Here is a 26,669-nt window from a genome sequence, read left to right as displayed (position 1 = left end):
CAAGGCCAGCACCAGCATGGGGATCCACGTCAGCAAGAAGGACGCCAACACTAGCAAAATCGTCCGCATTCCTTCAATAAATAAAATTTAAAAACCCAGAAATCCTAAACGATTAAATGTTGAAATTGAAAATATTGACAAGATCAACTTTATTGCAAACAAATTTAAACAAGGGATTCTGGAGATGCTGACTTATTCCAATCAAATCTCCAGCTGAAAACTGTATGACTGAATTAAAATACAAAATGCAATAATTCTTGAAAAAAAAAACAGATTGGCAAAAAAAAGGGGGAATGAACGTAAGGTATTTTGATACCAAGGATGCGAACAACTTATTTGTCAAGGCGGTCTTCAGTGTAGAGTTTGGCAAGAAGTGAGCTAACGGTCAAGCCGATTTTATTTCTCTTGGCTTTTCCATATTCAAGGGAAGCGAGGAGAGTGCTGGCAGAAGATCCGGCAGCCTTGAGCGCTTCCATCAGTACATAAGGCGATGGATAAATTTTGATTATGGCTTCAGCTTTGTCTGCCGATAATGCGTGAAGCTGCATTAGCTGCTTGGCAAACATCTGGGTCACTGACAAAGGCTAAAATTTGAATCCCAAGTATTAGCGCGGCTCAGTGTCAGGTGCTTCTAGCAGAAAACGAAATATTTACCTTTGATTTGGTGGAATTTGTATACACTTCTTTGTAAGTGACTAAACTTGTCTGCCAATCATGTCCAACTTTTTCTTGACAACCTCTGCTTGTCACAGTCTTACCCTGGGAAACAAAAATTTATTTTGCAAGACTACATATGTACTAAATCTCAATTCAATTTGCTTACGCGGTAGAGTTCCGTTAATTGCTCCGTCATTTGGACGAGGAAACCAACAGACTCATCAGATTTTTGTGTCCAATGTATTTGAAATTTCTCGATGATCAAAGTGTTGGCGATGGCTTGCAACACACTAGCCTCCGGCATACCAAGATTTAGTCGATTACCGAATTCTTCAATCAAATATATGGGACGAACTAATCCACTGTGTTTCAATCGGAACTAAACATTAAAAAAAAATGGTCAACTGCAAAAAAGTGTCATTTATTCATTTTTTGTTTTATTTACCTTTTGTTCTTTGAATCGACCGTCTTTGATACTCGAAACTAAGTCATCCATTCGCTTACGTTCAACGACATATGGAAGCACCAGTTCACGATCAGACCTAGTTCCTGAACTGGCTTTCGGCTTGCAGATCCACGAGTAATCACCAATCGAAAGTTTGCGTACATCGTAAAGCACTCCACAATTCTGAAAGGCTTTGGCTGCTGATTCTTTTTGATTATTTCCAGAACCGCTACTTCTGCAATGGCCAATATCATGATGATCAACTTCAGTTATATTTAAAAATGTAGATTAATGTTTTTATACCCAGAGACTTCTGCAGTGTCGACGCATAAGACTATGTCATATTCGCCAGCTCTTAGTGTTATCTTGTCACGAACATGTACGTAGGGTTCGGGTTCGGGATCTTCAACAACAACTACCTCTTCGGGAGCAGAAGGTTCAATAACAGGCTTCGCGGGAGCACTTATTCGTCCATTTGAGTTCAACAATAGATTATGTTGGGGATACATGTCGAATTCGTCATCGTCTAAAAAAATTATGTCCTTTGGTTGAAGGAGTCCACTCGTTGAAGGTAATTCAATGTTTCGTAACGTCGTTGTTTGTTCAGTCGATTGATGGATTGCTTTTGCAGCTTTTCTAACTGTAGGAACTTTTTCCACGTCCTTAGAAGCAGCTTTTGGCAAGGGGGGCGCTGGTTTTACAGGTAATTCATTTGCACTATAGTTAGAGTCAAAGGCTGACGAAGAGATTGAAGAGCTTTGTAGTTCAAATTCGGCTTTGTCCAACCGACGAGCTAAATTTCTGCCACTGTCTGTCAGATGATATTTTGCAGGATTTCCTGTTTTACCCACCAGATGTTTGTTGATCAAAGTTGACATTGATGACCAAGCATTATAATACTGAGCATTTAGTATATCAGTTTGGGAGAATGAAACATCAGCGTAAGGTTGAGCTAAATCTTGCAGATCCTTCTTTTTCAGGTAACCATCTGTAGCATGCTTGTAAAGTGCCATAAGTAAAGCATATGCCCCTGATCGTCTAGTGGGAATGTATTCTTTTGATGCATTCTTAGACTGTTTTCTAGGACGGTCATCCTCATCTGAGCCATCTGATTCTGAACAATTTCCGAGGGTACCTAAAAGGAAAAAAAATTACCTCAAATAATCATTTTATAAAAACCAGTTTTAAAGAAATAACCTCCACTGGCAATGTGCTCTGTGAGTTTCTTGTCAATTATTTTGCACAACCCCTCACCAAAATGCTGAAGCACTTTGCATTCTTTGGCACTTTCAAGTACTAATGGATATTTCTGCAATGATTTCAATGCCTGCAAGTAACACATAAGGTTGAAAGTGACTGACTGCAAAATTGCAGATTTTTTTAAAATTTTACCTTGCCATAAACATACTGCAGTCTCGACTCTTTTCTAACAGCATCCTCCTTCAATTCAATTAGCCATTTCTCGAAAAGTGGATTCGGACAAGTTTTTGGTTTGCGAGTCACTCGAATTCTTTTTTTCGCTCGAGACGTCGCAGCCATTTTCCACTGTTTACAATTTTGAAAACGTCAGGTTAACAGATTGCCCAAATGACTACTACTTTTTGTTATAGTTGCCCTACAACGACTTTATATCGTTTTATTTCGTTATTTAAAAAAAAACTCGTTCAAGCGTTCAAGTTTTTCACAAATTAATATCTTAGTATGTCTTTCACAAATTACCCCTTTTTTAATAATAAGTTGGCATTATAAAATCAGAATAAAATGCTGAAATGGCTAAATTGGGAGCGATTCAGAACTCGTTTTTATAGACACAAAATGATAAAAACCTGCGGCTAATCGATAACGTGTTTCGCTCTGACGCGGAATGACGTCGTTTAAACCCATTATTACGTCTCGTTTCACATCGAAAAGATTTATTTTATGACGCAATTCAATACGTTTATATTAAGGTTTCTGTTTTCGTCCGTTTCAAATGCAACCGCGCATGCATACATCAAGATTATTTACTAAAACTTAGCACTATATAGTCACTCTTGCATGAATACCGGTACCGAAGTTGCACGAAGCAGAGAGGCAGACGTAATACGTTCTCTGGGAAAAATGAATTTCAGTTTGAATGCATCAGGCTAAGGGCAATTAATCACTTTATTAGGCGCTGTTTTGTTCTAGTCCAAAAATAAATACATTTTGATAAATTACCAGTAAAAATGACACATTGTACATAAAAACATAGACAGTATTCACTTTAAAGATAAAAAATTTCCAGCAAAAGAATTACTTAACTTCCCGAAATCCCGATAATTTGGATTACAATTAAGCAACGAGGTATCTGAAAATCTTCATTTTGATCGGCGACGACGGCTTTCAAGAAGATTACGGTTATTGATCTGCCAGTCACGTCCTAAATACACGAGAATTCAATTAGTGAACGAGAATTTCACTGAATGCGTGAATAGGTGCGAATATATATAATGCTGTCGCGCTTACTTCCAATTGCTGCCACAATAGCGTTTTCCACAATCATTACGCCTTCTGAAGTAGACATGAATTTCTTGACAGCTTCGTACAGTACCGCGCTTCCCTCCTCTGTAGCGAAAAAGGCTGCCATACATTTGGTCTCTGAAGATTCTACAATTTGGGAAGTGGACTTTCCTTCCGTCGACAAATTCATGGCAATTTAGCGTTCTCCATTTTGTTGTTGCAACTAATGACTCGGATGACAGCGTTCTGAAATGACAAGCAACACGAACGACATAATAAAAAAAAAAAACGAAGGATTACACATAATGTGTAATGAGCAAATAAATCTACCTGTAAAGACGTCCTTGAAGGGAATGATTTATTCAGAGCGAACAAACGGATAAGTAGACAATGTCTGGGTGGGATTGTTGCCATTGGACTATCATCACGTTTCTAAAAACTAACAGTAACAGTACACATGCGCTGTAACAATTTCAATAATTTTTTCTACCTCATTATTTTATTCATTTTTAAGAAACTTCAGTCCTTCCATTACTTTAAAAAATCATTCAAACACTTTATTTTAGTAGGCACGGTTGATGACAACTCTGCAGATTAATGAAATGTATTTTCGCGCGAAGTCATCTTTATTAAAGAAACGTTGCATAACGGCATAACGTTATATAACGTGTCCGTGAAGAATTCGAATTATAATTCAGTTCTTCTTTTGATTAAATTAGTAAATTATGTTGGCAAAATCGAAGGCCGTGACAGCGCAAGTTTAGGAAATCAATTGGAAAAAATGTATTAAAAATGTGTCTAGTCACCGATCCGAACAATCGAACAATAGTTTTCTTGCATCAAGAGTGAGAAGTGGTTAACTCTAGTACACGTCATGGGACTCGATCTATTTTCCAATTTACAAAAATCTTCACTTCAAGTTAATGGACCTCTTCTAAAGTTAAAATTTACCTACTTCTTTGTTTACGCAAGTACGTTAAAGAGATCCAATAAATTTGAAAAATTGTTAACTATATCCATTTTGACTCATCAATATAGTATGGTTTATCGCATTTCCGTACGTCTCGCTTATTTCCACACAAATTATCGACTACACGCAACTAGCAATTATATATGGTTGCGTACCAGCTACGTCAATACTTGGACCTGTCATCACAGGTTCTTATACTTTTTATCTCATTACGATTATCGAATTTTTACATCTGAACATTAATTTACTGGACAGGGTTTGTGGCAGACAAAATAGGCAATTATAAAATGATTTTGACAGCCACTCTACTCTTGAATGCAGTAATGTACCTGTCCGTGCTATGGCTTGGATCCGATCACCTAAGCTATAACGCTGGTGGATTCAATCAAACCAACAGTTCCGCTAATAACTCGGACTTGGTGTCGACCAGCAGTTCCGTTCCCCAAAGTACTTACACTTTCCCTTTATTGCTAGTCGTTCGCTTAGTGGGGTTCTACTCGTTCGATACAACCAACTTCCTCTTGGACAGCTGTTCTTCGACAATGTGTAAAAAATACGGCGGCGATTTTGGGCGACAGAAAATGTTCACCATGGCAAGCATGATTATCTTCCCTGTAATTGTGGGAGTTTTGATTGACAAAATATCTGCCTATAGAGGTAAATCGCCAAGTCGTAATATGTAACTATATAATCCAACCATCTAACTTGTTCTTTCTCAGGTTTTAACGACTATTCGATGGCATTCTACATTAGCACGGCAATAACATTGGGTGTCACCGTACTAATTTACAATTTAGACGTCCAAGTCGAGAAAAATAAAAATTCTTTTGTTCAAACTGCAAAGGAAATAATCAGAATGATCGATGTGGACGCGTTCTTCTTAGTTCAAGTCGTTGTCGGGATCTGTTCGGGATGGCACAGAAGCTTCTTTCCAGTCTACGTCAACTTGGAGATCGAGGATTCAAAAATTATTTTCGGTATGAATCTTGTTTTATTGTGAATTGGGCCGAGTTCTCTATAAGCGCCACAGGGATTTAATCGATTTTTCACACGAACTTCAGGAGCTGCTGCGAGTATTAGTGGAATAGGTTCAATAATCGTGTATTGGACTGCCAAAAAAATCGTTGAGAAATTTGGCGCACCCACGACGGTTGCCGTGTCACTAATACTCACGTGCTTACGTTTCAGTGCCTATTATTTTTTTAAGTAAGCTGTTATACTAAAGTGCGTATCAATTTCTTTTTAGAAATCGTATCCAATGACGCCTAAGTTTCTTTCAGGAATCCTTGGGTTATTTTGATTAACGAATCACTCGAGGGAACTAGCGGATTCTTATCCGTTGTTGCGGGGAATTATTTCTGTGGAGTCGCTGCGCCACCAGGAATGGTCGCCTCGGTACTTTATTGCCAGAATAATAATGACGACTTTTCGTGTGTGGGTTGCGTTTCATCTAATCTTACGCTCCATTTTTCTTTTCTTTTTTAGCTCAACGGACTACTCTCTGCTGCTGTCTTCGGAGCTGGTTGTGACAACTCAAATGCCAACTAATATGCTTTGTCAGTCAACATGTATAGTTCAATTAAAGTTCTTTTTTTTTCCTTTTTTAGGAAGAGGATTGGGCTTAACTTTGGGGAGTGTGTTGACGGCAGAATACGGAATACGTTTTACGTATTTGGTCTTCGGTATCTTTGCTGGAGTAACTTCTTTATCTTACATAATTGTCTACCATTTGTTCTTGAGGAAAATAGAACAAGCAAGACTTCTGTCAGCTAATCAAAGTTTGACATTCATCACAGTTTTGTCTGTTTCAAATTAAAATATGTTCTTCTATTGTTTCCCAATATTTCAGAGCCGAATGAAACGGCCGTCGAGAACCCAGCAAGTGTTGCGTGCGCAAAGGATAATGCTGGGAATCTATCTAATTAATTGCCGAAGCATTGTGTCACCTAGCGCTATTACGGAGTTTGGGATGCAACTTTCATCCGCATAGATTCAGTCATATAGATGCATCGTTCTATGAGAATGCTTACAAGTCATAGTCAATGTCTTTGTGATGGCAAAGTTATTCAAACCCAGTAAAAGCTTCCACTCGCCCGCGTATTGTTTATGCTAATGCGCTAGTGAACAGTTGGTAAATAATACGTATTCATTAATGTGTAGGCTAATATCACCCATTTTCTCTATGAGTGTCCCACCCCCAAAATAAAAGGTTCCCCTGAATCCCCCAAGTATTATTCAGCAAGGAATCAATGATTCGACGGAAATTCTAAATGCGGACTTCATACCCGCGGTAATATTATATCTCTGTTGTTGTGTTGCGATCGGTTTTGACGTGAGTTCGCATCAATCGCACGCTATTCCCATGAGCGCAGCAGCTGAAAACGAGTCAATAAAACGATTTTACTCGTGAAGTGTACCTCAGGAAAGTTGGTCGAACAGTCATAGCGCAGGTCGATATCAACAAATTTTAGCCAATAACATGGAAACCGTTTTTTGTCGAATGAAATCTGCCATTTTCCCTATAAACCCTGAATTGCTAAAATTGAAAATCAGCTACTTTCTCGTTTATGCATGTAAGTTTTTTTTAAATTAGCAAATATTGATCTTGTGCGAATGTTATTCACATATCTCTTGTTCACTGAGAAGGCTTATACTCGTCAATGCCTTATATCTCCATCATCGTTACCCATATAATCAATTACCAACAGCTATCCATTATCTTCATGTGTGCCACGGCTGTTTCCACACTGGGACCTATCGTTACAGGTTTATTCAGCATCGAAGCTCAGCTTAAATAAATTTGCCTCGAGTATTAACAAATATTTCACGAAACGGAACAGGATTCGTGGCCGATAAATTGGGAATTTACAAGGCGATTATAATTTGTGCTGGATTCTTGACGGGGTTCATTCACTTGCCGCTCCTTTGGCTCGAGTCGGCTCACAAAATTCACGTGGCCGAACTTAACGAGACCATTCAGTTGGCTGGCGGCCCAGCACTGACGTCCGTCGTTAGCTCCACCGCCGCCGCTGTGCCAAGTGAATACATTTTCCCAATCTTGCTGTTAATTCGGATCCTGGGCTTTTTATTCTTGGATGCCACCCTCACGGTGAACAATTAATTGCACTTCATCTGATGAATAATTATGTGTACTGAACAAATTTTGATTCATTAAGCTTCTGGATGCTGCCGGGCTCGCGATCTCCAAGAAACACGGAGCAGATTTTGGCCAGCAGAAAATGGCAGGGTCACTGAGTGCAATCATTGTCCCGTTGACGTGCGGACTCTTGATTGACGCTATTTCAGAGAAATTAGGTGCTGCCACTACGACGTGTATATACAGAGACGGTGAATATTTCTAAATTTTCGATTGATTTCCAGGCTACACAGATTATTCGATCGCATTCTACATCAGTGCCGGATTTGTTGTGATTCTGATGCCGATCATCTACCGCCTGGAAATTGACGTTCAAAAGAACAAGCAATCAATAATTTCTACAGCCAAAAGCGTTATTGGAATGATTGACGTCGACGTCTTCCTTTTTGTCGAAATCTTCGTGGGTGCCTGTGAGTATTGTGTCTCAAAATCTTTCCGGCTCGTCCTTTTTCTTCTGAATAAAGCTCTAACCATGTGACACATTTTCCGAAGGCATGGGATTTCACTTGACGTTTCTCAGCGTCTACGTCGATGCTGAACTGATTGCGCCTAAAACTATTTACGGTTGAATAATCAATACATATCTTCGTTGCTTGTATAAGACAAAATTCCGACACGGGGATATATTGTTTGCTTTTTGGTTCCAGGGCTTGCTACCAGTTGTAACGGAATCAGCGCCGTGATTTCTTTATCTGTTGCGAAACCGATTATTGATCGCTTGGGAGAGGCGAACACGGTAGCCCTCGGATTGGCGCTCTACTCGATTCGATTCGCCGTCTTTTATTTTCTACAGTTGAGTACCGCTGTGTCATAATAACGTGCCAATATGAATTATTAAACGATATGACGCGCTTTTTTGCTTTTCGCAGGAACCCTTGGATTTTGATTGCTACCGAATCATTGGAGGGATTTAGCGGATTTCTTGGAATCGTCACGGGCAGCTATTATTGTGCAGCTGCAGCACCGCCCGGAATGCTGGCATCCGTTCGTAAAATAATTAATAGTAGTGGTTTTTCTATGAATGTAACAAGAATGAAATTTTAATCGAGAATTCATTGCGGTATTTATAGCTCAATGGAATTTTCTCTGCAGCCGCATTCGGTCTTGGTGAGTTTATAACTTTCAACACTTAAACAAAAATAAAGCAACAATACTACTAATTGCGTATTGTCAATCCGTGAATAGGTAGAGGAATCGGCACATCTGTCGGAAGTCTTCTCATATCGTCCTATGGAATTCGGTCAACATATCTATTGCTCAGTATGGTTGCTGGGTCAGTGGCCATTTTATACCTGGTGGTCTACCACCTGGTGTTGAAGAAACTTGAACATAAAAGATTGATGTTGACTCGATCGGAACAAGGTCAACTCGACACCTCTGACTAGAAATTGTTGCTATTGTCTTGAACACAAAACAAAAATTGAACGTTCCATTTCTGCAGGTGAGGCGACAGCTCAAGCGAATGGCGACAGCAGTACCCTCAAGGATGATATTCAAGTCACACCTTTGTAGGATAATTGAAATGGTTGAAATGCAAGTATGTATCAATCACCCGGACATACACTTGAAAGACCCCGAGTCACTCTTTTGGTGCTTCATTGGTATCTCGCTTTCTCACAGTGCCCAACCGTCATGTTTATATTTTTCGCGGGTTCCAGGAGATTAAATTTCGCGTGTTCCGCTTAATATCGACGAGTATTGGTTGTTTGTTTTTTAAGTTAGAAATGTATTGTTCGGACGATACACTATACAGGCCAACATACAAGAGTGGACAATATGGGAGCGCGTCAGCTTATTACACAGCACACAAAACATACGATATAGCGAAACGGACCACAAAAGGGCGTGGGCATTCTCTAGCTTTTTCTTGTTTTAGCGAAGAAGTCCGTCCGTTCAAAAACACCTGGATTTCGGCTGTTACGATTTCATCAATGTCACTGTTTATTATAACAGCCCAGGCCGTCTATTCTTTGCTTTCCATTTCGATCGATGTGGACCACACGCTTCGATACTATTTTTACGAATGCGGTCACGTTGTTGATTCTGCCGATTTCACACGTCTATAAGACACGCGAGATCCACCTCATTCCAATATATCAATATGTAATTAGACTTGATGGTATATACCAATGCCCATGGACAGTTGTGTGGCTTTGTTTTCCGTACACGGACTTTCTACTAGCAATATACCAATTAGTGTGTTGTACAAATGAGTGAAAAGTTGGAACGAATGAGAGATGCCGGTGTGTGTGTGTGTGTGTGTTCAAGTTTCCAGCAGGGACGCAAACTTGTTATAAACCAATCGGTATCTTATTATGTAGTATTATCAAACAGATGCCAATCCAATTTTTATTCTAGACAAAATAGTATAATGAACGTGATGGATTTGTTGAGAGTAATATAGTATTACGATGTAGGACTTGAATAGCCGTGCTACGAGGAGATGCAAATTTCATACGGCAATCAGGAGGACTTCATGACTGACTGATATATCTTTTTTGAAAAAGCAACTCCGTCTGGGAAAGATGAAGTCGAAAAAATAAATCAAGAATTTCAAAAAATAATTAAAAATAAAAATTCTACGACTTGGGCCAACACATCAAAGTGATAAACTGATAATTATGAGGTGAATTCAACTTAATTATTTAAAAAAAAATTGCATTTCCATTATTTTTTTTTGCACACGATAAGGAAATAAGAAAGTGACTTAGAATTAAATATCTGATAGACGGGATCAATTCAAAATATAGCAAAGAGAAAGAGTTATACAATTTATAAGTATTTTTTTTTTTCATCTTCGAAACGACCAACTTGTGATGCGCGCGCCATACATTTTGCGGCAGATTTATGCAGAGCTCAAAACTCGTGATGATCGAGAGATCGGGTTTTCGGGGGATGGACTCACGGCCGGGAATTGATCCAGCTGACGTGTCGCGGGTGCACCAATCCGCCGATTTCGCAGTTGACAGTGCGCGTGTCTCCGTTGATGACAAAAATGGCTTCGTTGGCTGGACTAATCAGGTAAGTACCGAAAAGGCCGGCGCTGGCAATCGGGCGATTTGGGGCACCCCATTCGCTCAAGTGACTGTCCAGTGGTTTACCCACTCCCGTAATGATATCAACTTTTCCTGCAAAACAAAAATTTGAAAATTAAATTTTTTCTTATTTTCGCGGGCTCATATAAAAATTTGAAACTTGGTGGGGAAAATGGTCTCACCTGCTTCCAGATTGAGGAAGAGGACGTCCCCCTTGTCGGCCGACGTCGCGTACAGGTCGTAGCTGTGCGATGTGGTCGACGGATGAAAGATAACGTGACTGACGTTCAAAGTTGTTCGCACGTCAAAGGCAAATTTCAGCCCGTCTTCTATAGTGTCACAAAGAAAACCAACAAAAATTCCCGCGTTGTAATGTCTCACCCAAGTGTGGCATTTCACGATTTCCGGTTGAAATCAACACATAAGGACAGCGCATATGAGAGAAACGCGATACCTGTGGTGTGCTGGACGATGAGGGTGACACTGGTCTTTTCACGATGGACCGTGACGACGATGCGGCTGTCGGGAGTGATGTACGGCTGGCCGAGCAGAGTCACTTTGTGACTGAGGACGGTGTCTGTCAGGTAATCCATGACGATCTGACCGGTTGGTCGTCTGGTGACGGGCTCTTCGCACTCCATGATAACGAGGCCATCTGATTGGGTATAGAACAGATAGAGATAGAAATAGAGAGAGATGAACGGTATTGATTGCGCTATCAGTTAGCCCGCCAAGAGATAATTGGCCGAACAGCAAGAGAGAGAGTTGGCGAGTGAAACTTACATAAAGAAGAGTACTGGAGTGAGCGCGGGACGCAGTTGTACGGAGCCAAATCGATGGCTTTGACATACTTCATGGCTGGCAGACTCAGTTTGTAAAGGCCGCGCTGATTGGTATGCGATACGTAGCCGTACTTGTAACGATGCCCGTACTCCTGCCGTTCCCGGAAGTGAACAAAATGTATGAGATATTATATATTGTGCTGCGCGGACATGGTATATTAAACGGATTAGGAAAAAAAAGAAAGAAAGGAAACCGAACCTGCATGGGCGGAATGAAGAGCGAATAAACCAAATCAAAGTGGCCGTCGATCGGCTCCGGATGAACGGTGTGGTGCTTCTTCTTCTGACTGGCCTCCCGAATCACCTGGATCGTCTTGACGCCGTGATCCTCCTCATCTCGCCAGTTGACGATCCAGACCTGGTCCAGATGTTCCACGTAAAAGATGTCTACCGGGTATCGATCGGTCATGATGACCTGCACTCGTCAAAAAAGAAAACGGACAAAGGAGCAGAATGATGATGATGATGGCGGGGCGCAGTATAATAAACTCTTTCTCTCTTTCTCTCTAGTGCTCTGCTGCCGATGGCTATTTGGGAGTCAAACAAAAGCGCCGAAAAGAACGCCAAGCCATGCAGCAGCAGCAGCCGTAAAAAGAAAGAAAGAAAAAGAAAATGGCCGTATGAAACTTACGTCAACGACGACCATTTGTATGTTGCTGATGACGAGAACGCGGTCTTTGTTGGGTTGCGTGACGTAGATGTAGCGATCCGCCACGGCGATGGCACGTCCCCAGCTGCAGTTGACGCCCTTGGAGCCGCAAACGTAGTCCTATAAACAGCACACAAGACATGATATGACATATACAGACTAGGCCATAACCGATAATGCCTCCGTCTATATAGTTATATCTATCTAGTGGAATGCTGCATATAAGCGGGAGTGGCTGCCATCGACATGAAATGAATCGAGAACGACTCGACTCGACGACGACTTTGGAATGGTTAAGAGATATGGCTGCTGTGCTGGCACAGCGCGCATTTTGCACTCTATCAATATTCTTTGTGTCAAAGCATCGACTGTCATGAGCCGCACAACGGCGGTAGAAGAGAGAGAGATGGATGTAGCACAATCCAGTCGAACAACTCCCCAACGTGTCCCGCCGCGACTCGAGTCCGTGACAATTCCAGCTGCGCTACATCATCAGTTTGAGTATAGATATAGCAGAGCAAAGCCAATATAAAACGAATCTACCGCGAGCGTCGAAAATATGTACACATCCATCGAGGCGGCGCTATATGTGTACAGGGACGACGGGGGGATATAATGCGGCTCGTGAACGATGTTGTGGTGCACTGGGAATGTCAATACGAACAGGAGAGAAGAGAAAAAGTCTCTTTTCTTTTTTTTCTTTAATTCTTTTTATATTTCGGTTGCGGTCTCATGTTATCTGTCTATTCCATCCATTTCTTTTTTGGCCTCCCGCGTGTCTTTTTTCCCTCCGCCAGACTGACTTGGTTATATGGACGGTAATAGTAGTAGTATAGGAGCTGCTACTAGAAGTCTATAGTACAAGTCTATATGAGTGCTTACTTGCGTTCCAGGCATGATGTCCGTTGACTGGATCATGTGTAGCAGCCGACAGTTCTGCGGCTCGTAGACGGAAACACCCCAATCATGAAAGACGAAAAACTTCTTATTGCTCTCGCTCAGCAGGCTGCTTTCTTCTGGTGTGTTCCATCCAAAAAGAAGCCGGGCAGGAAGAAACAAGAAACAAGAAATAAGAAACAAAAAAAAGACAGATACAAAAGGGAAATAAACAAAAGAGCTTGATTAGATTCTTTTTGGTCGACAATGCGTTCGGTAACGAAGCGAGATCTAATCACGCCGAGCAGCGATGACGGCCGTGTGCTGGCCTTGACAGCAGCGCACGTAACCCACACACAGCAGCAGTGCGCATCCATCAGACGGGGGAAATAATAATAAAAAGAAGAAAAAGAAAACAAAAAATGAGGGCGTGACGTCGGAAACCTACTGGGCGTGGAGTCATCTTGGACGACTAAAGAAGAAATGTCGCGGGCGAGTCCTCCGATGCTGCTGGCCTGGCACATGTAGGCCCCCGTATCGGCAAAGTTGATGGAGTGGATTTTCAGTCCGCTGTAAGAGCCGATCGACTCGATCCGCTCGCCGGCGCTGCTCCGCAGCGGCTCGTCGTTCTTGAGCCACTCCACCTGATGAACGCCCCCACAAAAAAAGGAGGGAGAAAGAAAAAGAAAACAAGACAATCAATTTTAAAACACACAGACCAGCTCAGGTCCTCCGTGCATGTCACTTGTGAATATATATTATATGCGCAGCCTGGACGCGTGTGTGTGTGCGGTCTCCCGCAAACAGAACCAGCCGAGGGACGACGACAATTTATCTATTGACAGGGACAAACCGATCGATGTCTCCAAGGCTGTCCAGGTATATGCACACGCTATAAATATATACACGGAGAAGCAGCAGAGAATCTACTGTGTGTATATACACACACAACAGTGTGTGTGTGTGTGGTGTGTATACAGTAGCCTACACCGAGTTATTGATCGAAATCCCGTCCGCCCGCCTGCCCGCCGAGCGGCTAGATCGGCCAGCCCAGCTGACGAGTGCACACCGTAAAAACCTAGACATATGTAAGCTGTGACAGGCATCAGCATCAGTCTAGCACATCATTAGCCCTTTTGCCTTTTGGGCCTCGGCAGTATACGTCTAAATCTACTCAATAAAACAGGAGACGGGCGACGGGCGATGTATATAGTACCGGGCTGATGAATAAATGAGTTGCCGGCAACTTACTTTTGGGAAAGGCACTCCTACGGCGTGGCATTTCATCAGGCTGTCGTCCCCAGGCCGGCGCGATTGTATCCGCGGTGTCACGCGAACTTCGGGCAAAGCTGTTCGGTTGTAAGACACGAAAGAAGAAGGAAAGACCCGGTAGGAAACAACAACAGCAACGAGAAAGAAAAAAACAAAAAAACAAACACGAAAAGTTAGTCAAGTTGCACACAGCAGCAGTCGCTGCAACGTCACAGCCCCCCTCACTTTTGTGTGGATCCCTAAAGTGAATCAGCTGACAAATCAATAGTTACCTCCTCCAATAGACCAGATCCAGGAAAAGCCAACGAAGGGAGAGAAGGAGAAAGGGGGGGGGGCTGACGGGTGGAGTGGGGGGGGGGGAGAAAAAAAGTTGGTGGATTCGCTTGATTGGCTTCGTTACGTATGCAAAGCAGTCACATCCAGTAAGTAACTATGGGGCGACTTTTTTTCTTCTTCTTTTGAGTATTATTAGGATTCGACAAACTCCCCCGTTGCTGTACGCAGCACGCAAACGGCTTTATTATATTTTGAGGGAGGGTTGAGGTTTTATCTAAGAGCCGTTGTAAACATCGATCCATCTTGAATGATATGATCAAGGGTGGGGCTCTCCGTGTACAAACCTCCATGTTTTTATTTAAATAAAAAAAGGAAGGAATCTGAAATTCTACTTGTCTACGTCTTCCCATTTGTTACGCAATGTCTTCTAGTGTATAGGCAGCTAGCACTATACAGCTAGCGTGATCCACCGAAGATGTGCAATGCAATACGCCACCCCGACCAGCAAACCAATGACCTACTCCCCCTTATCCCCCACATCGCGGCCATTGTGACGCTGGCCTCGGGACACAATAACAACAAACAACAACAATAACTATATACTATTCCGTCGCGGTTGACTCCTGCCTTTACTGAACGGACGGGATATTATTTGGTTTGGGCTGGGCTGGGCAACGAGTACAATAAGAAAATATAAGAGATGGACATAAGCAAATAAGAAAAGAAAAAAGGGGACCAGTTAGATATTACGTACTGTGAACGTGGAGAGCGTGCGTTTGGACGACGTCTTTGTTGCGCTGGGCGTGGCAGGTGTAGTTGCCGGCGTGAATGAGCCGGACGTTGTTAATGTAAAGGGCTCCGTCGGGGAAGACTTTGAGCTCGTCTTCGGCCAACTGGGCCAAGTCCAGTCCGTGCCGCCGCCAAACGATCGGAGGTGTCGGCGATCCCGTCACGTCGCACTTGATCTCGATATTGTCGCCAACTCGGGCCGAAACTTGATTCAATTCCAGGGCTTTGTCCAGCGACACAACAGATACGCCTACACACACGAGAAAAGAAATGGAAAAATGTCAACGTCTTTTAAAAATTGATTGGAGCGACAGCCGAGCGATAGACGCCAGAGATGTTTGGATAGTCGCATGTAAACAGCACACACGACATCAAAAGGAAGAAGAAATCCTTCGTCAAACAAGCGAGAAAAATTGCTTTTTCTCTCGTCTTATTTTCTTCCTTTTGGGCGTCGTGATTTTATATAGTATATAACAGCCGGAGCCTCTTTACCAGTTCCACACACACCGAAATAAATTGGGTCTGTACTTTTTTTTTGACTCGTTCAAAGTTGAATCACTATGACTACGTTAGAGAGCGAAAGGAAAGGACCACGGGGATCGGCAAACGAAATCAACGCTCTCTCGTTTCTTAAACTTTCCAGCTAGACAAAACCTCCCTGGATAGTTCTCATCATATTCGACCTTTTTTTCCCTTTGCATATCTTTCTTCCTTCTCTCATCATTTTACTTGGCTGGCCCTTTTATTTGCTTTCTTTTATTCCCCTCGTCTATACTCACATATATCTCGACCGATATTGAATTTCAAGCAGAAGCGCGTCAATTCAATCCGCCCGAGGAGTTCCATTATTCGGCACCTACTTAAGCGCCAGCATACGATGGAGGAAAATGGCCAGCGCTCTGGCGCACCAGACAAAACGAAAGGCCAAGGAATTGACGAATATCAAAGATTAGAAGGAGGAAAGTTGAATGGAGTAACTCGAGGAGAGAGAGAAAAAAAAGTCTGTTAGGAAAAAGAACAAATACGAAAAAAAGAAAAAGAAAAAAGTGTCGGAGCAGAAAGGCGCGGCTGATGTGCTCAACAACGTGATCCATGCGGGAATATAAAGTCTATATTTGAACGCGGACAAGTCTGAGATTATCAGTTTCGCGGTTGACTGGCTACATGTAGGCCCATTCCTATATCTACACATCTAACAGAACCCTCCTATATATACATGTACGACTGGCGTTGGCTCTTTCGTGCGCGCGGCACAGACTTTCTTTTTGTCTCTGATGATTTACGATCCGTGAAATCGACTCAAAGAAAAGGACCAGAAACGGGGGCGTCTCGCTAACTGTCCAGATTCCCTCACACACGCTCCTCCCGGGGAGAGAATGTCTATAGAAGAGGCCTATACTCGCCTACTACTACAACTGTCTGAAACATATGTGTAAAATAGGAAGAAGGGGATTACCGGCCAACTTATATATTCCTCTTGTTGTTGGGTCTGATCCGCGCCCGTTTCCCCCACCCTTTATTTCGCCTAGCTGTTTACCAGGAAAGCCAAGACGCATCTCATATTCGCCTGCTGTTCCTATTTTCTCTTTGTTCTCCGGAATCCGGAAAGACATCAAACGAGAGAAAGCCGAGAACAGCCGGAATTGAAATTTTGGCCATCAAGCCAGCGGACCTCGACTCTTTTTTTTCTCTTCACACACAAAGGTGACGACGACAAGACCCGCGCCGCACTCTCCGCCCAGCTGAGAATGTCGCCACACCATCACAACACAACACCAACTGGAGTCTTAACTAAATAAGGAGGTCCATAAGCAGTGTGCAATGTCTACACACATCACAGGATCCAACTTCCGCTAAAAAACAAAGAAAAAGGGGAAATGGCCTAGAAAAAGAAGGTGAAGTTTGCCCTATCTTAGGTATAACATACACCACAGCAGTATATGTATAGAGCCATCCGTCGTCGCTATGGCAACGCTATCTGTCGCTATTACGTGACTGTGCTGTGCGCCTTGACGGCGATTATTCTGCCATATCCAGCGCCGGCACGGAAAATAAGAAAGTTGCGGGGGCTCCGGTGTGCTCCCGCAGAGCGCACATCGTGTATAGATCAAACGGTCTAGACGCACACTGTGTCGTTCTATATCTATGCATAAGCCTGTCTCATTGCGAATGCGAAACGACGACTCAAAAGCCCGTCGTTCCCCCCGTTCTCTCTCTCTAGCCAAGGCGCAGCAGAGCTGGATCGCGCATAGAAGCGAGAACCAAGAGAAAGAAAGAGAAAGAACAAAACGGAAAAAGACAAGATAAAGTAAATAACCCAAGACGACGGCTTGTCTCGTTTTCAAAATGATTTGACAGGCGTAAAATGTTGTCGTGTGTCGCGGCGGATAAACTGGAGAGACACGGGAGCGCAGCAGCCAGCAAGATAGATGAATATAAAAAGACAACTGATGTCGGTAGATTTGTTTTCAATTCCGCTCCGCCATCACAATCCAACAGCGCACACACAAACATCAACATCTAGCACATTTATGCATGTTTTCGCAGTTCTAAATGGCTCTGCCTTGTAAGTAAGTGTAAAATGTAGAGAGAGTGAAAAGTCTAGACGACAGCAGCAGCATCAGCCGAGAGTGGCACTGAGAGAGAATGGAAAGAAAGAGACGATGGGGGCTTACTGTAAAGCTTGCTGAAGGCGGCGTAGAACTCGTTGAGATTGAGATGGGTGTCGTGATCGACGTCATCGTAGGCCAACATGTCCGACAAGGAACACTCTTTGGACAGCTGAGAAAGATGTTCATCCTCAAACGTCTATACAGGGGAGAGAGAGAGATGAAGAAAAATAACAATAACAGACAGAATAGGAAAAAAAAGAAGAAGAAGGATAGCGTTCCACATTTCAATCATCTCTAAGCTGCTTTGGGAAACCGGGAACTCTGCTGCTGGCGGGTATCATTTGAATAATGCGCCAGGAGTGAAATGGGGAAAAGGAAAAAAGAAATGGGGAGAGGGCGAAGCAGCTCTATATAGGAGGATCGATATGTATAGTCATAGTATACCTTGGACAGCTCTTGTGCTTCGAGTAATCCGTTATTGTTGAGATCGTAGTGGCTGAACATGAGACTGACCAGGTAGTCTTTGCTTCCGGCGTTGCTGTGTCCGTCTTCCATGGAAGAGAGCCGGGCGTGATTATACAACAATAAGTTGTCCTGTGTGTACAAAGGAAAGGCGTGAACCAACGGGATGATGATGGAATGGAACGGGATAGCGAAAAAGGGCCAACAAAGAATCAAGAAAAGAAAAGAAACTCGACTCTGAGAAACTAAACAGCTGACACTTTTTCTTCCCTCCTTGGTGATGGATAAAAGCATCCATCCATCCAGCTAGGCAGGCCAGCCATCGGGAGCCAATAAGATGATGCGTGCTGTCGAATTTCTTCCTTGTTGCTGGCGCGCTTCTTATAGTACACAGAGCTAGAAAAAAAAGAGAAGAGACTTGCCTTGAGGATTTCGTAATCTTGTTGGGAGCAGATTGAAGAAGAAGCTGGCGTCAAGAAGGAATCGATTGGGAGCGGCTCCGACTGACTGGTGCTGCTGCTGCTGCTGCTGCTACTCCTGGCATGCGGCTCGGCCTGGTCCGTCTCTGACGTCGTGGATATCATCGAATACGAGTCAACCGATCCGGCGACTGATGTCTCAACGGAGAAAGTCGACTGGACGGTGGCCGTTGTCCAACTGTTTCTGTCACTTTTCACAGAATGTTGCTGCTGCTGCTGGACTCCATCATCTTCGTTGGAGATAGGACTGCTGCTGCTGCTGCTGCTATCGCCGCTGCTTTTGTTGCCTTCTAACCGCACAAAAGGATTCGCCGTGAAAAGATTTGAATCGCGTATTAGATATAGTATGTACAGAACGTCCAAAATATCCATTAGACCTATTCTTCTTCTTTCCTTAGATTATTATGTATATGTACGCTGCTGCACCGGCTGTGTGTACGCCTTACACAAAAAAATAAAATAAAAAGGGAATAACTTCTTCTTCTTTTGCGGCGGGTACGTCCCTCTCCGCAGGAGCGGTGGAGCGCGGACCGTGCTCCGCGCGCGCTTTGATGGATCACTTCGATCGCGGATGTTGATAGCGACCGCAAGAGAGAACGCGAGCTGGTCCAGCCCCCCGTATATAATACATCACGAGTTCTATATGTATATACGCTTCAACGAAAGCTCTCACTGATGATGATGATGCTATATCATCGAAATAATAAAGCACGTGATGTCCAGATAGAGGAAAACCCCCCCGCCCGACGTCTCATGTCGTGCCCTTATTATTACACAGACTGGCTGCTGGCTGGCCAACTATACATCGCCCGCTGGACTCTCTCGTTACGCAGCGCAAAAAAAAAAATAAATAAATGAAAAAATAATAATAACAAAAAAGGAACGTGGCACGCGACCCGGACGCCGACCGATTACCGGGCTACCGCTGAACGAAACACGACAAGCAATTTCCACAAAAGAAATTGCTTTCGCTTGAGAAATGGAGTTACAGTTACAACGAATCCTCTTTACTCGCTGGTCGTACATATATGAGGGCCCCTGGAATGGCAGAAAAGGTTCTTGCATTACAGTACAGCACAGCAGCAGTACATAACTCGTTTCTCCTGGAAGGGCAAATAGAAGAAGGAAAAGGAAAGAAGAAAGTGGTTCCGAATTATTCCGACTCTCTAGCGCCGGTCTTTTTGAATAAATCGCACGCATTCAAAACGGACTGAATGGTAGCGGGTGCGTGTGCACAAGGGCATAAGCGCAAACACAACAATGGCAGTGTGTGCAACAACAATCAAATGAAATAAAAAGGAAGAAAAAAGGAACGACAGAAAATTTGAGTTGCGCCATTTTCTGCTTCTTTCACCGCGCCGCTCGATATAGAAAAGTAAAGCGGAAGCGCGTGCCAAGCGGCGCCGTCGCCTCCGGCAGCGTCCGTGCTCGATAACCATAACTCACGGCATAGTCAACACTCGCACCTAATGGCTGCAACCCCACCCCCTCTTTTCTCGCCGTGAACAAACTTAGCCCGTATACATAAAACACCGTGGCGTGAAGATAGTGTGCGTCTTTGTCGTTATATACGGAACGCCATTTTCCCAGGGTAGGCCTACATATATTGCATTCCGGGCGGCGCAGACCAATAAGCGGCGAGCAGTTTCACTAATTGCAATTTGTTTTCTTTTTTATATTTCTTTGGGATTCGTTTTGTTATATTTTACCTCTCCGACGTAGACAGAGGTAAGTGTGATCGATAGCGATGGGCTGATTGGATAAGCAAGCGGACCGGTGCAGCTCGCAGTGGCTGGAATAAAGAATTCCGTCCGTGCCTAGGAAAAAAAAATAACAAATTCGCAATCAATTCAAAATTTAGCGCCCAAATGTTATGTTAAGCAAACATGATTATACCATTTATTATTGAAACAAAAAAGAACTAGATAGAATAGAAAACGAATGCAAATGAGATTTTCAAAGGCTCTAAATTGATTAAACTAATTAGCATTTTTAATCTTTCCCTCCCTTGTTCTTACCGCAGATTAATTTGTGATGTCGGCGGCACTTCCTGACGCAAACGCACTCCGGGTGACCCTGTGAGTTCATCTGGCACTCGCGTCCGCGGCCGCAAAACAGACTGCTGCATGAATCTGTAATCGTTCAATAATAACAAACAAAGCAATCATCAGTCATTTATGTCAGTCCTGTTCCTTTTCACTTGTAATTCGATTTCATTGTCTTGCACCCCCTCACGAATTCTACTCTCAAACGACAACAATTCAACAGACATGCAGCACTTGCTGTACTAGTACTCTATAGACACTATAACAGTCGGTTCTATTGTTCTTTTGTGTCGTCGTATCTTGTCGTATGCTGAATCCACTAACTGGATATGTACACGATCGGCTCCCATAAAATATGCACAGCCGAGCAACCTTCCAAAAAACACAAAAAATACCTATAAAAGTCTGAAATTCAGACCAACTTGTGAGGCAGTATTACGAATAGTTCTATTATATGGCTGACTATATCATTTTCCTAATAAAAGGGTCTTTATTTCCTATTTTATTACGTCTCGTATTTCTTAGTCTCGCAATCAAATTCGCTATAGACTAACGGGACCGCCTTTGAAACCCGATCGTCGCTTAATGAGAGAGACATCGTGAAATTCGCCTATCCATATAATGACAGTGCGCCATTACGGCTCAAAACGACATGTCACATCAGTAATGGAGAGGATGACAAAAAAATGACATTTATTCATCTTATAATTGGGTCGCTTCATTAGCTTCAAAGCTATATATACATGGGGATTGATTACGCGCGCTGCCTTGTTTCGACATTCATTTCCATCCGGGTCGATATGATGGACGTTGTCGGATTAGGCGGATCAAATGTCAAATCTAAAAGGCCGTACCGTACCGTACCGTACCGTGCCGTGCCGTGTGTGTGTTTGTAGTCGGATTTTCTTTCTTCCTTTTGCAACTATATTTTTCGACTTTGCAATTGTTTCTTCTGCGCCCTCATTACGTCAAAAGGTACACACTATAGCTATATATAGTATAAGGCAACGAGCTGAATGTCCGATGCCTCTTTTGTCAGCTGGATTGTCGTCAATGCGCCTGTGCTCTTTTCTTTTCTTCGTGTGTGTATATAACTCAATTTTCACTCGTGAACACAATGGAGGGGTGGGGGGGGGGGATGGATGGGTCGCGTTTGTTCAAAGAAAACAGCATCAGCGCCTTCTTCTCGCTTCTTTTTACGTCCGTGATTTTCGTCGTCACGGAAAAAGTCGCGACAACCCGCTGCCAGAATCACGCACTCTTATATCCCGGCCCTTTTGCAATATCTTGTCTCTTTTGTTGAACGCGCCCGGCCAATGGACATTTTCCGTGTTATTTCTTCGCTTCTTTTTTTCTTTCTTTTCATTATATACGTATATTTTTTCTTCTTCTTCTTCTTTCGACATCTTGACTTATTCTTCCCTCCTCTCCTTTTTTTTCTTCTGCTAACCTACAAACAGTTTTCTTTTTCTCTTTTCTCCTTTTATTACTTGGTTTCTTTTTCTTTTTTTCTTTTTAAGGTTGTGTTCCGCGGGTGCAAGGTTAAAGTGGGGAACCGGATCGATTCCCGCGGGACGAATGCCAGCGTGAATCCTAGGCTATAACACGCATTCGGCCACACCCGTCTCTCTCTCTCTCTCTCGTTTCTTTTTTTACTCTGCGGTCGTTTCCTTTTCTTTTTTCTTTCTACGTTGATTCTTTTTCTCCTCTTTAAGTCTCTTTTCAACCATTTCCCCATTACCAATCGGCGGGGCGATCCTGGGGAGGAACCCGACCGAGTTCTAAGGAGGAGCCCAGCACCAGCAACTGCAAATTCAAACGTCGCCGATGGAAAAAAACCGGAACGCGTGGGAGCCAATGCGACATTTCGCAGTGTCAATTATCGGAACGTCTTTGGCTGGCTGGAATTGCTGGAATTGCTGACTCTACACTTTCACACGTTGTCTTCATTTTCCTTGTCCTTTCGCAGCCGAGCAGTAATACGCACTCGTTGCCGTACCTCATTCCTTTCCGTTTGCAGCACAGCTCAGCAGGTCAAAGTGGGCGATGAAAAGCGGCCACTTATATAACGGCCGTGGCTTCGTCCGGCAGTTTTGGCACGCCTCATAAGAGGGTGACAGACTAGCTGGACCTTCACTCAAGGGCTACACTGTATAGCTACTACTGTTCTCACATAGCGGAAATATCCTGTGGGCGCCGAAAAGTAGCCAAATGTTATTTTCCCTGTCGCTTTCATAGGCCTCTTTAAGGTCATGCTGACTGGGCTAAACACCTTGGACTTTGGCGTTTAAGACTTCTTTTCAGGGGGGTCGACGTCCTTTTTTCCATTTCTTTAGTATAGGCTAATACTCTCCGTTAGTCTCCTGCCAGGGCAACCACAAAAGGTTGCGAGTTCGATCGTTGCCTTCCCCCAAAAACTTTGAACCCATTTTTCTTTTTCTTTATTCTTTTGGGGGCCCGCGTGTCGATTAGGAGGTTTCACGGGCTCCGTTTCAAATGTAATTACTCGCCGGTCATCATCACGCCTTGGCTCAGTATATATATAGTGGACTGGTCCCTGTCTGTATGAGAGATAGACGGGATTCATCAGCTTGTCCAAATAATACACGTCGACTAACCAACTCCATAAGGAAGGCAGTCAAGAGTGAGAGAGAAAGAGAGAGTCTCTCCTGCTGCCATGGCCACGCACAAAGATGATACACAGTCTGTACACACACACGAAGAGAGAGAGAGAGAGACAAGTCAGCAGGAGCAGTGCCTTGGTTGCTTGCTTGTGTGTGCTATATATGCGATGGTATTGATCGCCTAATAGCCACCGCAAAACTCTCTCTCTCTCTTACAGGCTGGCTGGTGCTGGGGCTGAAACCCAAAGGAGAAGCACACGGCCTCCTCCGTCTATGCATCTACACACTAGCCATCATTAGATATTGCGATTCGGTTCATCACACCCCACCCCACCCCACCGCCAGTCTATGTGAGTGTACTACTAGAAAAGGTAAAGGATTGAGGGCGCCAGCGCTGGCGAGAGGGAGAGAGAAGATGATGTTACACCTAGTCTTATATACCCCCGGCTACATCCACTCACGGCAACTGATCCCGCGTCTACACACCGGGATTCAAAAGAAAAAAGAAAAAGGAGGAGGGAAAAAGCCTCTTAACAGAGTCGACACTGTGTGAACATAATGTTGTCGAAAAGAAACGTCAAAGAGAGTGGGGCGGGAGAAGCCAACAATAAAGACACTATGCGTTGATTGACTCGCCTTTCCCCTCCAGACTGCCACCCATCCAACAGCATGCACCACCCGAAAAACTTTGATGAAAAGACGGACGCCGGAGAGAGATGAGGTAGTGCACCAGAAGCGCTTTATTCCTCTCAATACACTCACATGCAGAATCGCTGATGAAAATTTTTCTCAAACTCAAACAAGTTTCCCCCTAAAGACTTTCTCATCCGCCGGTTCTTCCGACTTTTTCCTTTTTTTGACGTTATTTTCATTTTTCTTCCACCCAGTTTTAAATTTCCCCTTCACCGACAGACTTCTTCTTCTTCTTTCCAATTTTTTCTTTTTTCATCTCGCTTCTATAGTTGCCTTTTTCTTTTTTAAAAAATAATTACCGCGCTTGACGGCGATGGTGATTTCCTGGCGGAGTAGAGCTTCGACGTCGTATTCAGACGACGACGCGTCACGGTGTCTTCGTGATTTCTGGAGCGAAAGGCAAATCAAAATTGCATTAGAGAGAGAGCCAGAATAAAAAAGGAGGGAGACAATTTATGTGACGAGACAGATTCCCCATCAGGTGTGTGCAATTCTGGACGTACCACGAGCTGTTCGATGCTCTTCATCGACGATTCGGCGGGGACGAGGAGGATGGCACTGAGTAGCAACAGGGCGGCGCAGAGGTTTCGACACCTCGCCACATCACCGGAAGCCATGGCGATATTCTTTTCGAATGAATCAAACAACAATCACGTTATTGGAAACTTTTGCACTGCTGGGGAATTTGCACGGTGGGTGGAAAGAAAGAGAGGGGAGGAAAACAGTTGGAAAAATCCGAACCGACAACACAAACGACGAGAAGAGTTGAACTGTTGGTTATTATATTGACGACGTTGGCCAATTCACGTCTACACTCTACCGGGGCTGAGCTGCGACTGCCGATGCCGACCTCCCAACCAACCAACGCGCGCACCCATCGCACGCCCTCTATACCCTCCTTGCTCCTTGTCGTCCCTCTTTCTATAGAGGACACGCCATCTACTTTGCTTTCAGACATTATAGCCAGTCTTATTTAGTTGGAAACCCATTTGAAAATTTGATTCCCTTTCACCTGCTGCTGCTGCTCCGAGAACGACGACGGACCTTTTTCAATAATTATCGCCACATCTCGGCCAAAATAAAATCGAAATCAACGGCGCATATATTCGGCGGAACACAATCTCGAAGAAATGATTGAATCTTCAGATACGTTTCACTCGTCATCTACATGCGAAATATAAGTAGAATAAAAAAAAATCTATTTGAAGAAATAGTAAATAGTCTGAACCTTTTTTTTTTCGCCCTTCTTTGTTATTCAGGTCTACCTGGTCGGGGGGTCGTGTGTTATTATTGGCGATGGTCGTGCGCGCGCGCGCCGTCCATCATGCGGCCAAATGAGAAGAAGACGAAGAAAGGAAACAGGTAGAAGAAGAAGAAGCCAGGTGCGTCGATTTTTTCGCTCTGAAGGCTTTTTTATTTTTAATATTTTTTTCCCCAAACACTCTCGGCTGCTTCTGCTGTGTGAGTTGGGGAGGAGTGAAGGATACTATAATTCGCCCCCACGAAACCCCAATTTGTTTCCCAAAAAAGGTTTCTTTTTCCTTGTACACAATAACGGGCAGATTCTATATGCGCCTTCGTTAGGGAGCCTCTTTAGATGGCAGTAAATCCTCGCTCATTCCCTTCATCTTTTTTCTTTACCGTTTTCTTCCTTTTCTACTTTTTTTTTCGGGGTTATGGAGAGGGAGGAGGGGAGGAGAGAAAGTCTTATATATATACTGTATATATATCTATTTTTTTGTGGGCTTGTTTGTGTAAAGTTGAAAAATGCTCGTTTTTTCCACTGGAGAAAAAGAGCTCGTCGCTCCGTGGCCCCCTCCAGGTAACTGCGTTAGCTGCATGGCTCCGTGTTATTTTCTTTTTTCTTTATCCCTACCAGGCTGCTCCTCTATATACCCCATTATGTTAGCCACTGGACATTTGAGTGACCCCCGAGCGAACGGGTCGAGAGTTTATTTTTTATTTCTTCCCTAAATTTCACCCCATTTAGTTTGTTAATTCCAAAGACTACTCCATAGCTCTTTTTCTTCTTCTTTTGTGTTTTTTTCCCCCCACTTATTATCTTAGTAGGTAGTTGGGAATAGCAATTTAGAACCACCGAAAAAACAGCGGCCAGCAAGCACCTGCTCTTGTTGATCCCTCATCGTTCCGACCCCTGGCAGCACCCAGCGCGGAACGCAACCCAGAAAAAATCAAATCCATCCGCCGTAACTATAATAACAGACTCGACACCTCGTCCATCCATTTCAACGCTAATCAAAATGCCATCCTTTTTCCATCCAACAGTTTGTCCCGCCAGCCCAAC

The 26,669-nt window shown here is 43.5% G+C and overlaps 4 protein-coding genes and 1 long non-coding RNA gene across 7 annotated transcripts; 2 read left to right on the top strand and 3 right to left on the bottom strand.

The window, feature by feature from the left end:
* Positions 1–134: 134 nt before the first annotated feature.
* LOC124337930 (crossover junction endonuclease MUS81-like) lies at positions 135–2,697 on the bottom strand. The gene is made up of 7 exons (XM_046791943.1): positions 2,495–2,697; positions 2,300–2,429; positions 1,406–2,237; positions 1,103–1,337; positions 824–1,036; positions 655–759; positions 135–584 (listed from the first exon to the last, which is right to left on the bottom strand). Exons 1-7 carry the CDS (start codon positions 2,639–2,641, stop codon positions 333–335), a joined length of 1,914 nt encoding a protein of 637 aa, XP_046647899.1. The 5' UTR covers positions 2,642–2,697; the 3' UTR covers positions 135–332.
* Positions 2,698–3,229: 532 nt separating this feature from the next.
* LOC124337934 lies at positions 3,230–3,921 on the bottom strand. The gene is made up of 2 exons (XR_006917581.1): positions 3,590–3,921; positions 3,230–3,503 (listed from the first exon to the last, which is right to left on the bottom strand). It is a non-coding gene; the product is annotated as an uncharacterized LOC124337934 (long non-coding RNA).
* A 427-nt stretch (positions 3,922–4,348) lies between these two features.
* Positions 4,349–6,773, top strand: LOC124338508. Its single transcript, XM_046792589.1, has 9 exons — positions 4,349–4,554; positions 4,622–4,741; positions 4,809–5,210; positions 5,273–5,530; positions 5,615–5,759; positions 5,834–5,948; positions 6,039–6,075; positions 6,161–6,331; positions 6,403–6,773. Exons 1-9 carry the CDS (start codon positions 4,458–4,460, stop codon positions 6,477–6,479), a joined length of 1,422 nt encoding a protein of 473 aa, XP_046648545.1. The 5' UTR covers positions 4,349–4,457; the 3' UTR covers positions 6,480–6,773.
* A 7-nt stretch (positions 6,774–6,780) lies between these two features.
* On the top strand, positions 6,781–9,383 carry LOC124338507 (major facilitator superfamily domain-containing protein 6-A-like). Its single transcript, XM_046792587.1, has 11 exons — positions 6,781–7,126; positions 7,200–7,319; positions 7,394–7,662; positions 7,730–7,868; positions 7,935–8,120; positions 8,203–8,274; positions 8,358–8,502; positions 8,580–8,694; positions 8,781–8,817; positions 8,896–9,072; positions 9,152–9,383. The coding sequence occupies exons 1-11, from the start codon at positions 7,033–7,035 to the stop codon at positions 9,220–9,222; spliced, it is 1,425 nt and encodes a 474-aa protein (XP_046648543.1). The 5' UTR covers positions 6,781–7,032; the 3' UTR covers positions 9,223–9,383.
* A 658-nt stretch (positions 9,384–10,041) lies between these two features.
* LOC124338505 (follistatin-related protein 5-like) lies at positions 10,042–25,202 on the bottom strand. Of its 3 annotated transcripts, none has more exons than XM_046792584.1 (17): positions 24,868–25,202; positions 24,664–24,751; positions 21,021–21,134; positions 20,712–20,819; positions 18,946–19,292; positions 18,506–18,655; positions 18,125–18,257; positions 15,415–15,699; positions 14,364–14,461; positions 13,561–13,756; positions 13,119–13,252; positions 12,219–12,356; positions 11,787–12,002; positions 11,529–11,679; positions 11,200–11,400; positions 10,928–11,074; positions 10,042–10,838 (listed from the first exon to the last, which is right to left on the bottom strand). In XM_046792584.1, the coding sequence occupies exons 1-17, from the start codon at positions 24,979–24,981 to the stop codon at positions 10,612–10,614; spliced, it is 2,847 nt and encodes a 948-aa protein (XP_046648540.1). In that variant the 5' UTR covers positions 24,982–25,202; the 3' UTR covers positions 10,042–10,611. The 3 variants fall into 3 exon arrangements, with proteins under 3 accessions (XP_046648540.1, XP_046648541.1, XP_046648542.1); XM_046792585.1 differs by having other exon boundaries at positions 13,119–13,249; XM_046792586.1 differs by having other exon boundaries at positions 18,946–19,289.
* Between the last annotated feature and the right edge of the window lie 1,467 nt (positions 25,203–26,669).

The sequence above is a fragment of the Daphnia pulicaria genome, chromosome 4, assembly GCF_021234035.1.
Source record: "Daphnia pulicaria isolate SC F1-1A chromosome 4, SC_F0-13Bv2, whole genome shotgun sequence".
NCBI classification, from domain to species: Eukaryota; Metazoa; Arthropoda; class Branchiopoda; order Diplostraca; family Daphniidae; genus Daphnia; species Daphnia pulicaria.
The sequence above is the reverse complement of the archived record's forward strand: the minus strand, read 5'-3'. Positions and strand labels throughout refer to the sequence as shown.